This window comes from Diuraphis noxia, unplaced genomic scaffold (assembly GCF_037042655.1).
Source record: "Diuraphis noxia isolate RWA-SAM2 unplaced genomic scaffold, SU_Dnox_SAM2 contig0001, whole genome shotgun sequence".
Classification (NCBI taxonomy): Eukaryota; Metazoa; Arthropoda; class Insecta; order Hemiptera; family Aphididae; genus Diuraphis; species Diuraphis noxia.
In genome coordinates this window covers 83,974,609-83,991,743 of record NW_028301711.1, presented here as the reverse complement: position 1 = coordinate 83,991,743, position 17,135 = coordinate 83,974,609, and the positions used below count along the sequence as shown (strand labels likewise).

At 28.9% G+C, this 17,135-nt stretch overlaps 1 protein-coding gene and 1 pseudogene across 1 annotated transcript; both read left to right on the top strand.

Moving 5' to 3' along the window:
• The first annotated feature begins 1,438 nt into the window (after positions 1–1,438).
• Positions 1,439–8,111, top strand: LOC149062157 (uncharacterized). The gene is made up of 2 exons (XM_089215237.1): positions 1,439–1,906; positions 8,061–8,111. The coding sequence occupies exons 1-2, from the start codon at positions 1,439–1,441 to the stop codon at positions 8,109–8,111; spliced, it is 519 nt and encodes a 172-aa protein (XP_089071363.1).
• On the top strand, positions 4,691–7,539 carry LOC107172822 (E3 SUMO-protein ligase KIAA1586-like; annotated as a pseudogene).
• Positions 8,112–17,135: the final 9,024 nt, after the last annotated feature.

Sequence of the window (17,135 nt, the reverse complement as noted above, 5' to 3'; positions counted from 1 at the left end):
TGTGCGAAGACGCGATAGTGTAATGTTAATATTTTTTTATTTATGGAATCTATAATCACGGCCCCTTCAGATGTGCGGTTCAAACAGCGTGCTGTTATTGAATTTCTCGTTGCAGAAAATGTGAAGCCAGTCGATATTCATAGACGCCTGCTTGCGGTTTATGGAAATCAAACTCTCGATGTAAGTTCTGTTCGTCGTTGGGCATTACGGGTTAAAGGTTCTGAAGTAGGAAAAGCGATTATTACCGATCAGGATCGAAGTGGACGGCCGGTGACGGTTACTGACGAGGGCCTCGTCACGAGGCCCATAAACAAAAAGTCGATGATTTGGTCAAGGGAAATCGGAGGATTAAACAATCAGAAATAGCAATAGCGTTGGGAATATCTAAAGAACGTGTCCAACATATTCTCTGCGAACTTGAATATCGAAAAATATGCACAAGGTGGGTGCCCAAAATGCTGACGGAAGAAATGAAACAAAATCGCGTAGAAATTTGCCGCCAACTTCTTTTGCGTTTTGAACGTGAGAGAAAATTTTTTAAATATTATGGTTACTGGAGATGAATCTTGGGTACATCATTATGGCCCGGAAAATAAAAGACAGTCAATGGAATTTCGTCATAAGACTTCACCAGCCCCAAAGAAGTTTAAAGTTCAAGCGTCAGCTGGAAAAGTGATGTTGACTGTGTTTTGGGATTCAAAAGGTGTGATCCACACTGAATACTTAGAAAAAGGATCAACAATAAATTCTATACGATACATAGAGGCACTAAAAAAGCTGAAAAAAAGGATTAAGCGTGTTAGACCAAATTTAACCCAATTTTTGCTTCATCACGACAACGCAAGACCTCATTGCAGCCGTGCCACAATGACAGCAATTGAATCACTGGGATTTCAAGTCATTCCACATCCACCCTACAGCCCGGATTTGGCACCATGTGATTTTTTTCTGTTTCCTAAGCTCAAAGAACATCTCAAGGGTACAAAATTCAATTCTGACGAGAAAGTTAAAGCTGAAGTTAAACGATGGTTCAATGCTCAACCCGAAGAATTTTATTTGAACGGCATTTCTAAATTAGTAAATCGTTGGCAAAAATGTATCGCCTTAGAAGGTAGTTATGTTGAAAAATAATAGTATGTAAATAAAAATCATTTAAATTACTATACGTGTGTTTTTCATTAATTATTCTATGTATAATACTTTTAAAACTACGCGTCAACAGGCATTACTTATCAGCCCGCCCTCGTATGTATTGTTATTATGTATTAAATTTGTATTAAAATCCTATTTGAATTGATGTTTTCAGATACGTGTTGTTGAAAACTGAAATATTTTTGATTGAGTCACATACGTGGTTATACTCACAACGTACCATAAAAACTAAGGTAAACTTCGTATTAGTATAGTATTATTATTTTAGTAATAATTTTTAGTTACCATGGCCAAACGTCGTTTAAAGACCATATTAAGTTTAGCCGAACAAAATTGTATAGAAGTACCAAAAGCTAATACAAATACCGATTATGCAAATATAATTTTAAATTCAGATATTGTATTTCTTGACAAAAATAATTTAAATGAATTATCACCAAGTCATAACTTAGTTGGTAATGAAACAAATAACATTAGTGCTGATGATAGAATAAAACCTACTACAGAATATTTAACAGTTGATGAAAACCATTTAATTTTCAATGCATCTGAAGAAATAATTGATTTCTCTGAATTACATTTTGGTGATTTATTTAACTATGGTGCTACTGACATAACTATAAATAAAGAAAATGAAGCAAGTAAAATTACTGAAAGCCTAGAAAAAGTAGAGAGTAGTAGTAGTAACTTCATTAACCATGATGATACTAGTATAATTACTTATGAAATTGATACTAATAAGAGTACTGAGGACATGGAAAATGAAGATTTAACTAACTTCTTAATTGATGAAGATGCTAATACTATGATATCTTATGAAACTGATATTAATAAAAGTACTTTGGACATGGAAGAAAATTTATCAGATTGTGATACAGCTGTAACTAACAAAAGAAAGCGTAGTTTAAAATCAAATTCGATGAAATGGAAACGTGAAGTAACCAAAAAAAAAAAGAATGTCTGGAGATGCTTATATAGGTTATAGCAGGCATGGAAAAAATGTTAAACATGACTCAAACAGAAATAAAAGAACTATGAAAGCAACATGTAGTTCTAAAAAATGTAAAAGTCTTAAGAATAGGTTTTGCCATTTTTTTGATGAAGATATGAGAGAAAATATCTTTAACAAATATTGGAATGCAACTTGGGAAGAAAAAAAAACATTTGTTACTACTATGGTTATAAATACAACACGTAAAAGAGACACTACAGGACTGGGTAATGACAGTAGAAGGTCAAATACTTTTTTTATTTCTTGAAATACAACCGTTCTGAGCGTCTTCAAGTATGTAAAACAATGTTTTTAAATACTTTGGGGTTAAATGAATGGATGGTACGTAACTGGGTCAATACAGCTGTTCATGGACTACCAGGACAAATAAATAAAACAAAATCAACACATTCATTAAGTACAGAATCAGATAATATTTCACCCCGACAAAAAGCTTCATTATCCAAAAGAATAGAACATTTGAAAAAATGGTTTTCTTTACTGCCTAAAATGCCCTTTCATGACTGTAGGAGTCAGATTGATAGACTTTACCTCGAAGGGCCATTTTACAGTAAACAGGAAATCATAAATGTATATAAGGCAAAATGTGGTATTGATAATATAGTACCACTAAGTGACTGTTATGTATTAAATTATATGTCAGAAAATAAACTGTCAATATTTTTACCCAAAAAAGACAAGTGTGATTTTTGTACTTCATGCAGTATGGGTCACATTGATGTTAATGAATATGCCGAGCACATTGCTCACAAGGACAGAGCTAGACAGGAGAAAGAAAATGATACAAATTTAGCAAAAAACAATTCATGTATTGTACTAACCATGGATTGTCAAGCAGTGAAACTTTGTCCTGTGTTAGAAGCAAGTGCTCTGTACTATTCCATGAAATTAAAAGTACACAACATGACTATTTATAATAATGCAAGTGGAAATTGTCATAATTATTGGTGGCATGAAGCTGATGGGGAATTAGAAGCATCTGTATTTGTGTCAATAATTATTAAGCATTTAGAAAAGTATTATATAACTGAGAAGAAACCTATAATTTTATACTCAGATGGATGTGGGTACCAAAACCGCAATGTTATTATGGCAAACGCTCTATTACATTTCTCCATAAAATATAAAATAACTGTCGAACAGAAATACTTAATAAAAGGTCACACACAAATGAAATGTGACAGTGTCCATAGTCTTATTGAGAGGAAACTAAAAGGCCATAAAATCTACTTACCTTCAGACTATATAAGAATTACTAAAGATGCAAGAAAAAAACCATCGCCACTTGAAGCTACATTACTAAAGTATGACTACTTTTTAAATTTTAAAACTAATCAAACTTATTCATCTATTAGACCAGGAAGAACAAAAGGTGATCCTGAAGTTAGGGACATTAGAGCATTGCAATACAATCCTAACTCAAAGACAATAATGTATAAATTAATTTTTGATGAACCCTATGAAGAAGTACCTACTGGTAGAAAACAATATGTTAAATTAGTTTCAGACAATGATATTCATTATGAACAGTTGTATAAAAAACCAATACCTATCACATTATCCAAGTGGCAAGATCTACAAAAATTAAAAAAATTCCTTCCACCTGATACACATTCTTTTTATGATACCTTAGAACATTCTTCATCATTTAAATCTAGGTAAGGAAAAGTTTAAAATTTGTTTTTATTTTTACTTAAAAATGTTAATATAACCAGTGGTTAAAGTGAGGGGGGACGGAGGGGGACGGAGTCCCCCTTCTTATTTACGGTAAGATTATGCGTCCCCTTTAATTTAAGTCTCCAAAGTCCGGGGGGACGCTACCAAATTTTAGTAATGTATAAAATAGCTCACTCATCCACACACACACATCGATTATTCACCGAATTTAAACGTATTTTATTTCGCGTCAATAATCTCCATGTTTCTAATGATAGGGGCGCGTGCAATATGTGATTATTAAATAATAAATTATAGTGACTAATATAGTGTATAGTGGTGTCTAATTATAGATACACGGTCGCTCGTGTAGATAGCCTGATAACACGTACTCGGGCTATACGTAGAAACATACGAACGCCAGAACGTGGGAATACCGTTTAGCGAGACACACAATAGTCAATAATATAACATAAATGATAAATCATAATATTCATAATACTATTGATATTTATTATTTAATGCTCTATTATTGATATGATATTGGGAATGGTTGTGATAGTGTGATTAACGATTTTAATGAGTAATGACCAATAAATAATTTTATTAGTTAATACTTACCATCAGTTGACAGTTGGTAAGTTTTCATTTTTTTGATTTTGGTGTTACCTATAGTGTACTTTTTACAAGTTATTACGATATAATATAGTAGGTAAGTTAATAAGTTTTAATAATTTATATTTTTATTGAAGATCTTTATAATTAAAATAAATATATTCCAAACCACATTTATATTCTAAATTAATTTCATTGGTAAGTTTGTTAATTGTTATTGAGTTACCTAGTTTTTAATTTATACAGAATTGTATCATGGCTGGCCTACTAAAATACAAATTTACCAAGATCAAAAAGACTGATGGTAGTGAGAATGTTGCACAAATTATTCAAAGTCCATGTACAGAAAATACGGTCTCTTCTGTCAAAAAATATGTCGCTGAAATACCAATAATACCAGACTCTAAATCAGAGTTTCCTGAATGCTGGGATTTTAAGCAGGTAGATATAAGTTATTTGATATGAATAGGGTAGAGGACTTATAGTAGTTTTAGCTCTAAAAAGTCACCAATTTATTTATTTATTTTGTATATTTAAGTGTAATACATTTAAGTATACAAAATAAATTAATAAATCTAATTAATTATGAATAAAACTTACTAATTGAATGTATGAACAATGAACTACTTACTTTATACAATATTGTTTAGGTTTTATAAATTTCAAAATTGTTGTTACTTTTACAAGTTATATATAATTATTTTATATTTAGTATTTAGCACCTAACACTAAATTAAAATTAATATATTTTTTAAAATTGTTAAGTAGGTATATAAAATATTTATTTTACAAATTCCTTTTATTATGTACAATTTAATATAGCAAATGATGAGTATTTGATAAAATATGGTATCAAGATATAAACATAATATAAAAATATCTAAACCTCTATCAGGATATTTAACATACCTTTTTTTTGCAATTAAAATTTTAAAATTTTAAGATATTAACTAAGTTTTGATATTAATTATTAGTATAGGTAATGTACCTATAGCCATTGATAAAATATAGGTACTATATATACTATAGCATATGAATACATTTAAATAAATATTATTATCAAACTGTTAGAATGTCTGTTCTATTTTTTTAGATTACTTATTTTACTAAAGAATATCCTTGGATTTATTTTAAAAATAAACATATTGGATGTATGATCTGTAGAGATGTAAATCAAAATTTATTAAATCAAAAAGGATCACATGTGGCATCTGAATGGTCTAATGGAGAAGTTTATTCATCAGGTTCTACATTAGAAAAGAAAAAAACTAATTTAAGAAAAAAAATTTCTAAACACAAGAATTCTGCTGCTCATTTAAATGCACAAAAAGTTATATTTTTGTCTGAAAAAAAAGTTATTGATGAACATATTTCAATGTTGATGGTGACTGATCAAGAAAATACTGCAAGAATATTTCGCACAGCTTATTTAATAGCTAAAAATCAACGCCCTTATACAGATATGCCAAAACTTACAGATCTCCAAGAATTAAATGGACTTGATATGGGAAGAATACTTCAGACTAACGTATCATGTTCTAATATTATTGATCACTTGGCCTTAGAAATGAGAAGGAAGATTGCTATGGACATTGTGAAAAATAATAGAAAAATTTGTATTTTAGTTGATGAATCCACAACATTAAGTAAAAAATCTATGTTAGTTATATGTTTACGTTGTGCAGTTGGTGAACTTAATGAAGTATACACATTTTTGTTTGATATTGTTGAAGTATCAAATACTTCAGCTAAAACTATAAAAGATTCTATATTACAAGTATTGGAAAAATATGGTATGGACACTCATTTTTTGAAAAAAAATTTAATTTCTTTTGTAAGCGATGGAGCTTCAAACATGTTAGGCCGTAAAGCAGGAGTTGGTGTATTATTACAGAAAAGTTTTCCTCATATTATACTTTGGCATTGTTGTAATCACCGTCTAGAACTTGCTGTTGCGGATTGTTTAAAAGAAGTAAGTGGAATTAATCATTTCCAATCATTTATTGAAAAACTATACTCACTGTATCACATGTCACCAAAAAATATGAATGAGTTGAAAGAATGTGCTAATTCCATTGATCAACAGTTATTAAAAATAGGTAAAATATTTACAATTAGATGGGTAGCTTCAAGTCTTCGGACAATAAAAGCTGTTTGGAATAACTTTGAATCTCTTTTTCAACATTTTTCTAATGCAATAATGGATGATCAAAGGAGCTCTAAAGAAAAAGCAAAGTATGTTGGTTTGAAAAATACTTTAAAATCAATAGAATTTGTTCACAACCTTGGCATACTGTTTGATGCTCTGACAGAATTATCAGATTTGTCCATTCAGCTCCAAAAAAGAGATCTATCTCTTATGGCTGCTCATAAATTAATTGAACGGACCATTAGCGTTTATATATATGGCTAATAAAAATGGTGAAAAAACCAAAGAAGTAAATTCTGCTTGTGAACAAAAAGAATTTAAAGGCATTATATTAGAACATAAATATTCTGTGGTAAAAATTGAAATCGGCCAATTTTTTAGAAGTTTGTCTGACAATCTAAAACAAAGACTTTTTACTACACAATCGTCTCATGTATCAATTTTAGATAAAGCTGATCCTTATAAAGATTTATTTAATAATTTATTGATTGATTTAACCATGCTTTCTCCAGATAATTGGCCTGATAACTGTGATGTACAGTTTGGTGATATAAATGTAAGCCGTTTGTCTAAAATATTTCAAATTGATCAAAGAGCCAGTGTACGAGGATTTCGTGAATACAAAGTGTCTTATCCTTCAGTAAATACAGACATTGAACCATTAATGACCGCTGTAAAGACTTTGGCTATTTCTTCTGCTGAATGTGAACGGTCCTTTAGTTCAATGAACGAAATTGTTTCTTCAAAAAGAAGTGTGTTGACTAGTGATCATATTTCATCGTTAGCTTTCATTAATTGTACTGGACCACCAATTAATAAATTCAATCCCAACATCTATATTAAAACTTGGATATTATCAGGGAAAAGAACTGCAGATGAACAATGTTGTCCAAAAAGAAAAAAGAAAGATGAAGAAGAATCTTATACATCTTTATGGTTATGTTTAGATAAATAGTTACACATACTGGCTATACTTGTACTTATAACATTTACATAGCTTATGTCACTTATAATACCTATGCGATATGATAATATTATAATTTAAATAAATTATTTATTATTTGTTTTTTTAATTAAATGTTTAAAAATAAAATGTAAACCCATATTTTTTTTTTTTAACATTTCAGGCAATGAATTGCAATTTATATTTTACATTACTTAGCAGGCATTATATATTTTAAATCATTTCTTTAGGAGAAAATTTGATTTTATATACTATTAACATAAACTTTTTGTGAAAAAATTACAAGGGTGTGTGAAAGAAACAAATTATACCTAGTGAGTAGTGGGTTTCTTAAAAAAGTTTGGTTAGATATAGACTTTGGAAGAACTCGGGAACGCTCCTCAATTTTTAGTGACTTTAGTCCCCCCTCAACATTTTTTCCACTTTAACCACTGAATATAACCCAAAGACTGGGTAGTTAACTTTTGTTTTAATTAGCTATGATAATTTTTTATTTTATTATTATTTTTAAATCCAACCAAAAAATCCAAAGACTGGTAAAAAGTTGTTCATGTTTTGATTGATATGTTCAAATTATATTATAATTACATTTCTTTTGTTTGTTTATTCGATTTGTTATTTAAAAAGATTAATGTAAACCAAAGACTGGTTAGTTAACTTTTTTATTTTAATTGGTGATAATATTTTTTTATTTTATTATTACTTTTACAAATGTGAACCAAAGACTGGTAATTTAATTTGTTATGTTTTTATTTATAATTATTTATTGTTTTAAATAAAAAATTTTATTTTCAGTTATGTGTTGTTTCTTATGTTTTTTAATAATTTAATAACACTTATCTACAAAAACAATAACACTTATCTGTAATATTATTTGTGAATAACACATAAAATAATATAAGATATTTTTTTATAAGTTCGATTCAATAAAAAGTATAATAAGCTCATGCATGATGACATATTAGATCAATAATTTTTTCAGGTTTATACATTTATTGAAAAGTAGATGGTTTTTAAGCTCTCCTGAAAAATAAGGTTTTTGCAGATACATGTTGTTACTGTTAGGGTAGCGAAATGTTAGTTTCCACTTCTTTAAATAATTCTTAAAAATGCGAACCAAATTTTCTGCTGCACCGTGTTAGATGAAGGATTGTAAGGTGAAGTTTTAATATGAAAAACTCTATTGTTTTTTAAAAACAATTCAAAATCTTCAGAATATAGCGATGGACCGTTATCCGTAACCAACCTTGCAGGAATACCCCACAAGGAAAAATATTCTTTTAATACTTTAATTGTTGAAAATGTTGTAATATTTTTCATATATTTAACAAAAACCCATTTAGAATAGGCATCAATAATACAAACATATTTCCATTTACTGGAGCCATAAAATCCAAATGTACTCGTTGTGCATGACCTTTTGGCCAAGGCCAACTATGAAAAACGGATTTAGGCGGATTATCACTGTATGCCAAACATTTTTCACATTCTTTTGTAATTAATTCAATATCCTTCTCAATTTTAGGCCATCACTCATAAGATCTAGCAAGAGATTTCATTTTGACAATCCCTAAATGAGTATTGTGTAATTCCTGTAGCAATTCCTTCCTGCATTTAGTTGGTATAATCAATCTATGCCCCCACATAAGACATCCCTGTTCAATTGCTAACTCATTCGTCCTATGATAATAAGGTTTCAACTCATCAGAAATATTGCTTATATTATCTGACCAATTCCCAGTAAATACATTAAGAAAAACTTCTTTAAGAACCCGATCACTTTTAACTTCCTTACAAATATCTAAATCTGATACCGATTTAATGTTTGAAATTATTAAGTTAATAAAAAAATTGTCACATTCATCAAAATTATTTTATCGGATTTAATTAATGGTAAACGAGATAACGCACCCGCTTCCCATTATCTATTCCAGCGGTTCTTAACCTTTTGTAGAACACGGACCCCGATGAAAGATTTTTAGAGATCGCGGACCACCTACCAATTTTTTTTCAAATACCTTTTTTTTTACAAAACATATCAAGTTATCATAACCAAAATTATAATAACTATTTTATACTACAAATTATAGAAGTAGACATAACAAAATGTACACATTTATAATTATTACACTTGAACATAATTAGACTTAAATTTAAAAAAAAAAATTGTAATATAAATTATTTTATTATTAATTATTATTATTATTATCTTATTCTTAATATTCTAAAACTTAATTTTTATTTGCTTAATCAATAAGTTTTAATGCGATGGTTGATGTTGCATTTCAGTTACTAGTTTTTGAACATCGGGCTCAATACTCGAAAGCTTTAATCGTAGTTCAGATTCTACGTTTTCTAATCGGTTTCGAAACTTATTCTTAATATAAACGAGGGCGGAGAATGCTTTTTCACATAAGAAAATCACGTATTAATTGAAATTATGTAGGTATAAAACTGATCAACTGCACTTATTGGTAGTAAATATACGACTGTCGAGTGCCGACTTCAATGCTGCATGCCTATAAAATTCGTATGAACAAGAAATTGATAAATAAATATTAATAATAAAATTATTAGGTTTAGATACTTAATTTATCGAATTCCACATTGTAATCGGTGTAATAAAGATAAGATAGGTTTACCTATCTCTTACAATATAAGATATATTTTATAATTTTATATGAAACAAAAATAATAATCGAAAAATATTGTAATAATACACTCATGTCACAAATTGACTTATGTTAGGTGGTAAAGTTGCCGTGGACCCCCGACATGAGTGTTGCGGACCCCCAGGGGGCCGCGGACCACAGGTTAAGAACCGCTGATCTATTCCTTTAATAAATTGAATTGTAAAAGAATATCCTGACAAAAATATAGCGTACCTCTGTAACCTATGAGCTGCCATTGTAGGAATCTCTTTACCCTCACCAAAAATACTTATCAATGGCTTGTGATCAGTTCTTAATATAAATTTCCTACCATACAAAAATTGATGGAAATATTTAACATCATATACTAAAGCAAGAGCTTCTTTATCTATTTGTGAATATCCTTGTTCACTTTTTGTTAAAGTTCTAGAAGTTAAAGCAATTGGTTTATCTTTACCATCAGGTAACCGATGTGACAACACTGCACCCACACTTACTGGACTAGCATCACAGGCTAATATTAATTCCAAATCAGTATTATAATGAATAAGAACCTTTTTAGACATTAATTTTTTTTAATTTCATCAAATCCTTTTTGCTGATCTTTGCCCTATATAAACTTAATAATATTTAATAATGCATATAGAGGACTCGCTACAGTAGACATGTTAGGTACAAATTTACCATAATAGTTTACAAGTCCCAAAAAAGCTTTCAATTCATGAATATTCTTTGGAGTAGGTACCTCTGAAATTGCTTTGATTCTATCCGTAGAAATATGAAGTCCTTTTTCATCAATAGAATAACCTAAAAAAGTAATTTTTGTCTTATAGTATTCACATTTCTCCTTGCGCACTGTCAACCCCGCAGAATCCAATTTCCTCACGTACGTGAAGTTGGCCCCCCCACATCAACCCAGAAACTTCAAACCTCTTTAGAAAAATTGCTACTTATTTGCTAGAATTTGCTATGTAGTTTTTAGAATTTGCATGGTTTTGGTTTTCCCAGCAAAAACATTTTTCACTCGGGGGGGCCAACTTCACTGTAGCCCCCCCACATTTACTCAGAAACTTCAAACCTCTTTAGAAAAATTGCTACTTATTTGCTAGAATTTGCTATGTAGTTTTTAGAATTTGCATGGTTTTGGTTTTCCCAGCAAAAACATTTTTTATAAAAAAATATTTTTTTTTTATTCCTAATATATTTATATCATTTTTAAATCTCTTTAGAAAAATTGCTACTAACTTTTTATTTTTTTTTTTATTGAATAAAAACATGATGAATACGTGTTTTTTTAATTTTATTTTTTCTTATGTTTAAAAAATTATATTTATTCTCATTATTAGAATGAAAACAAAAAATAAAATATAAAATATTTTTTTCGATTCATTCTTCCATCAACAAATATAATAGAGTATCATGTTGGCCATTGGGTGTATAATAACAAAATAGTTTATTATAAAAATTAAAGTCTAATGAACTACATTATAATAAACATTATTAATTATAATCATTTATCTGTTATATATTACTTTTTTACGTCCTGAAGTTGACACCTTGAGTATGGTTGACCAAATTCAAACTTGTGCCAATAAGGTTTTGCAGATTTCATGCAACAATTTGAAACATAAGTTTTAGAATTTGTAACATTGCTTTATGTCCACAACTTTCAACATAGTTTTGGATGCCAAATTTATTGCGTCATTTTTAAGCATGTCTGTTGATGTTGGTATTGTCATAGATGGTTATAACATCAATATTAATGACTCATCAAATATTATTTTAATAATTAATAAACAACACGTCAATGAACTTGGCCCACCCACTTTACGCAATCCACTGCAAATATATGTCAAAAAATAGCGAATACTTATTACTTAGCAATTAATAGCAAGTTGGTTTTCAAAATTAGTAAGTCAAAGTGCTTGCGGAAACTATGCAACAAAATAGTTCATATTTAACTTCTAATTGCATAATTTTTTTTTTTTCGAAAATCAACGATTTATCAAATTTATTACTAATGAACTATACTATAATGAACATTATTAATTATAAGCAATTTAAAAAAAAATGAAATAAGTCTTTTATCTAAAAATGATAATAATAATATTAAAAGTTTAAATTAACATTTCACGTGTTTCTTTTTAAAATGTTTAGTTTAATCTTATATATACAAGAAGATGTGGAGTTAAATATTTTTCTTTTGTACTTGAGAATTTCATAATTTTTTTCAAAATATCATTGTGAAGTTCCCATTTATTTTCGGATCTTCGTATATACGCCACGTAGTGACCAGAACTAAAAGCTACAGCTCCGTAAAATATGTAGCTGAAAAATAATATATGAGTATGATTGTTACTAAGTTGTATGAAATTATATGAAATTTGTTCAATTTTAACTCAGTAAAAATAAATATAATTATATTTTTTGTTTAAATTATAAATAAAATTTTAACTACTATACTAACTTTTTTGTTTCAATATTTATGTTCACTGGAAAATCATCCAGCTTAAATTGTTGATTTTCAGCAAAAATATCAGTCTCAATAAATAAATGATATCCCAAGACTCTGGATGAATTCATGATCCCGCTACAAAATTCTTCTTGGCATTCGTATCTATTATTTTCTATATACTGAATAAGACTTTGTTGTAATAAATTAAATCCATTGCCTTTAAAACGCATGATGATTGTTGGGCAACCGTGAGTTTTTGAAGCATTTTTACATTGATTATTAGAACAAGTGATGTATTCTTCAGCCGATGGTGCATCTTTGAGCAATTGTGTAACAATAAAAGAAACGTTACATTCAGTGTTAATTAGTTTTATGTTGGATACATTCATGTCTTCGTTAAAAATGCCTTTTAGTAGAACAAATCGATCGGTGTATGTTTTTTTTGATGTCTTGTGATGAGCTAATTCTTTGCAAAATTGTAACATCCTATTTTTACTTGTGTTTATAAAATCTTTGTAGAAACTTATATCAATGTATGCCATTACTAATATCGACGAAACCGAATCAAACGGGCAGGTGTTGTGTAATAAATATTTATTTTTATTATATCGAATAGGAGTAGATGTATTACCATTTAACAATATAGTATCCAATGATGAACGCGTTGAAGGATTACTAAGAATTCTTTCTATTTCTGGATTTGAACTCATATATTTAGTAACTCTTTGTTTTTTATGTTTATTTATTTGAACTGGAGAAATAGTTGTATCATTCCCAAAACCACGCCAATTTTCAACAGCACTCAGAGAACATTCCGAGTTAATTGAAGTACTTAATTCATCGTCCGTAGCTGAGGAGTTTGGACTACTGATAGAATAATTCTGAATATTATCATTGTTGGTTGGTATTGGACTTGTTGTATTTAAATCGGAATCAGAATAGTCAATATTTTTTAAATATTCTATTGGTGCACATACAAGTTTATTTTTTGATTTCTCGTGAACCATTGTGTCATCAATGATTGAAATGTGATTATTTCTGTGATCTTGTGATATTAAAGAGTCTCGAATCTGAGTACTTCTGGTCAGTTTTGCATTAGATTCAATACTTTTTAGATGTGTTATTATAAACCTATCCACACTCATAGGTCGAACATCAAACCTCAGAATTTGAGATTTAAGCTCTTTGAAATCATTTTCAACTACGGCAGAACTTCCATTAGTATAAGGTGATTTAAACATTGTTCTCATAACATTGGTCCATAGAGGGAAATCTTTACAAATACGTAGAACATGGTTGGCTAATTCAGGAAGATAATATGCCGATAACCGATCTCCTTTTACTAAAGAATTTGTTTTACTTTGCTCGTAAATACTGTTTAAATATTGCTGTACATGATTTGAACTTAATACTTCAATATTATTATCTTCTATAACATAATCATCATCAGTACTTTGAAAACCATCTATAAAATCATTTTGTTCAGGCAACCCTTTTATTTTATTAATTATATTTTCTCTATTTTTCTCAGCCGGAGTTTTATTATGGTTATCATTTTCAATCCATCCATCAGTTTCGCTCATAATTACAGTCAGTACCGCTTCTAAATAATAACCAAATTCAAAAAGATTTTCTGATGATAAGAGAAGCCGCAGTGATCTAACATAAAATTCTTTCAGTGTTTTATTTCTTACACCAGTTAAACATTTCAATCGACAAAATATTTTAATAACATGTGCAACATCTATGCGTAAGAAACAACACGGTAAACGTTCCTCATGACCCATCAATGCCATGAAACAATTTTCTACATAGCTGCTTATGCTGCTACCGTTACAAAAGGCTCTCGACGTGGCTCCAAGTAGAGCTTTCGAATAATCACAGACAACTTCATTAGGATTGCCAATACCAAACTGCATCCATTCACTCAACCATAAAAAAATTGTCAAAGTATTTTGTTTTTCTGACAACATTTGTGAAACAGTCATGTTATTTCCAAAACTGGTACTTACTACAGCCTCATATAAGAATATGTGACTTGATAGTAATTTTAGCGACGAACGTTTAAGCTTTTTAACTAAAGAACCAGTAGCATCAATTGATAACTTACAATAATTTTTGCATGCTTCTTTGTAAATTATAATTTGATGTTGAGTCCAATAATGTACTAAAAAAGGATCGATGCCAATAGTATGTATAGACCCTGAATACTTTGAATTATTCTTAAATTCTACAAGTGATTGAACTGAGCATTTATATTTTTTACCTATTTCTTTATCTTTCGACTCCTGTTTCGCTTTTCGTAAGACAGATGTCTTATATAAATTTGGTGGGGAAATACTACCAAACTCCATATCATCAACATTTGCACGCCTCCAATTGCAAGCGAGATCGGTTTTTAATGATTGCCCTATTTCTTGACGTTTTATTCCTTTCAACGGTCTTTTTGTATTATGTTGATGTTCAAGCCCCTTTGTGTTATTCGTTAAAATTGAAACATCTAGCGGTTTTCCTTCGTCAGGTTTAGATTCACTCCAACCAAAAAGATTAGCATCACAATCCTTACATTTTGCCTTAAATGTAATGTAATACCTACTTTCGGAATTCGTGTATGCTTTCCCTCTTTTATAAATGAAGTTACAAGGAAGTTTATGAGCCTTTAAAAATTCATCATTTATTATATCTGTCCAAACATATGGTGTTAATATTTCATAATTTCTTCTTTTATTTTTTCTTTTATACGAAGTTGTTGTAGGACATATTAGTCTAAATTTTTCATATGACAGATAAAATTTAAATAACTCTCTACTAGAGTCATTTAATGATAATGATGATTCTGATGACGATATAAATGATTCATCTGTTGAACTTTCTTTATCATTTGATGATAGAACAGTTATTTTTTCATTAATACCTAGTAGATTCTTTAATTTGGTTTGCCAATTATTTCGATTATGATGCACAGCCAAATGCAATGTTACTGATGTAATTTTTCCTTCAAGAGCAGTAGAAATCTCATTCCAAATTTTCGAAGAGGCTTTTTTCAAAATACCATTTTCATTAAATAAGTCATTTTTCCTTTTTTCAAGATGACTGAAGACAATACCTAGCTCAACTACTGGTTTTCTACCTTTCTTCGATTTTTCCTAAAATAAAATTGTTTAAAAACTTAGACACCCGCATTTTATATTATCAGAAAAAAAAAATATGTAGGTATTTATTGTTGTTTTTAAAAATAAAATATCAATCTCGCAATCCATTTTACATATAGCACAGTAGGACAATAAGTTATCACTTTAATAGCTTAATATATATAGTAAATTTTGTTAAATATTGATTCAATTTTGTATCATTGTAAAAGAAAAACGTTTCTGAGCAAAGGCTGTCAAAGGTATTTTATATTCATATTAGGTACCAAAATACACATAAGTCGTAATTAAAAAAATTAAAAATTTGTTAATTTTTTGACTAATTCGATATAATGTTATTCAAATTTGAACATAAAATTACTATAGCAGCACCAATTTTATATTTTTAACATTATTCTACTTTAAAATATCATTAAATATAGAAAATATAACCTACTTGAAGCTGGCACCACAAAGTTAGCACAATCAACTAAAACCATTCCAACAAACTCTACTCGGACTTGTTGGACAATTGTTGGATTTTGTTTGAAGCTATAAAAAAAGTTATTCGATTTCAAAGTTTGTAGTGCCAACTACATGACCAGCACTACATTTATAAAAAAACACTTCAAAACTCTTACAAAAATACTCATATAACGTTGTTGGACATTGTTGGGCATTTGTTGGAAGCTATATAAAAAGGTATTCAATTTCAAAGTTCAAATGCCCAACAATGTCCAACAACGTTATATGAGTATTTTTGTAAGAGTTTTAAAGTGTTTTTTTATAAATGTAGTGCTTGTCATGTAGTTGGCACTACAAACTTTGAAATCGAATAACTTTTTTTATAGCTTCCAACAAAATCTAACAATTGTCCAACAAGTCCGAGTAGAGTTTGTTGGAATGGTTTTAGGTGATTGTGCTAACTTTGTGGTGCCAGCTTCACGTAGGTGAAAATATAAGATATGAAAATAAATTTATATTTTAAAATAGTTTTTATTTATTAAATATATTTATACTACCTAATAATCTTATAATTTACTTAATTATATTTATTCTTCTTTAGATTCTGAACGAAGTGATTAATGTATTGATTTTACAATTATGAGTTTTTTTTTTGTATGTATACTGTACAACAATTTTCGATATTTCTAATTATTTTTTTTAAAGTGTCAATAAAAAAGTTTTGGGTACTCAAAAAAACTTGAAAATTTAATACAACGTTACTTATAAGTCGCTCTTATTGTAGTTAAAAAAAAATCAAAAATTGTTAAGCACAATCTTTTTTATAAGTGTTAAAAGTTCAAATTTTTACAAAATATGTCAAAATCGCGAAAATAAACAATTAATTTT

Coding starts and splice junctions, on each gene's coding strand:
- LOC149062157 (XM_089215237.1), top strand. CDS start 1,439: ATGGCCAAACGTCGTTTAAAGACCATATTAAGTTTAGCCGAACAAAAT. Junction 1,907..8,060: donor CTAATAAGAGTACTGAGGAC/ATGGAAAATGAA, acceptor ATTATTTTTAAA/TCCAACCAAAAAATCCAAAG.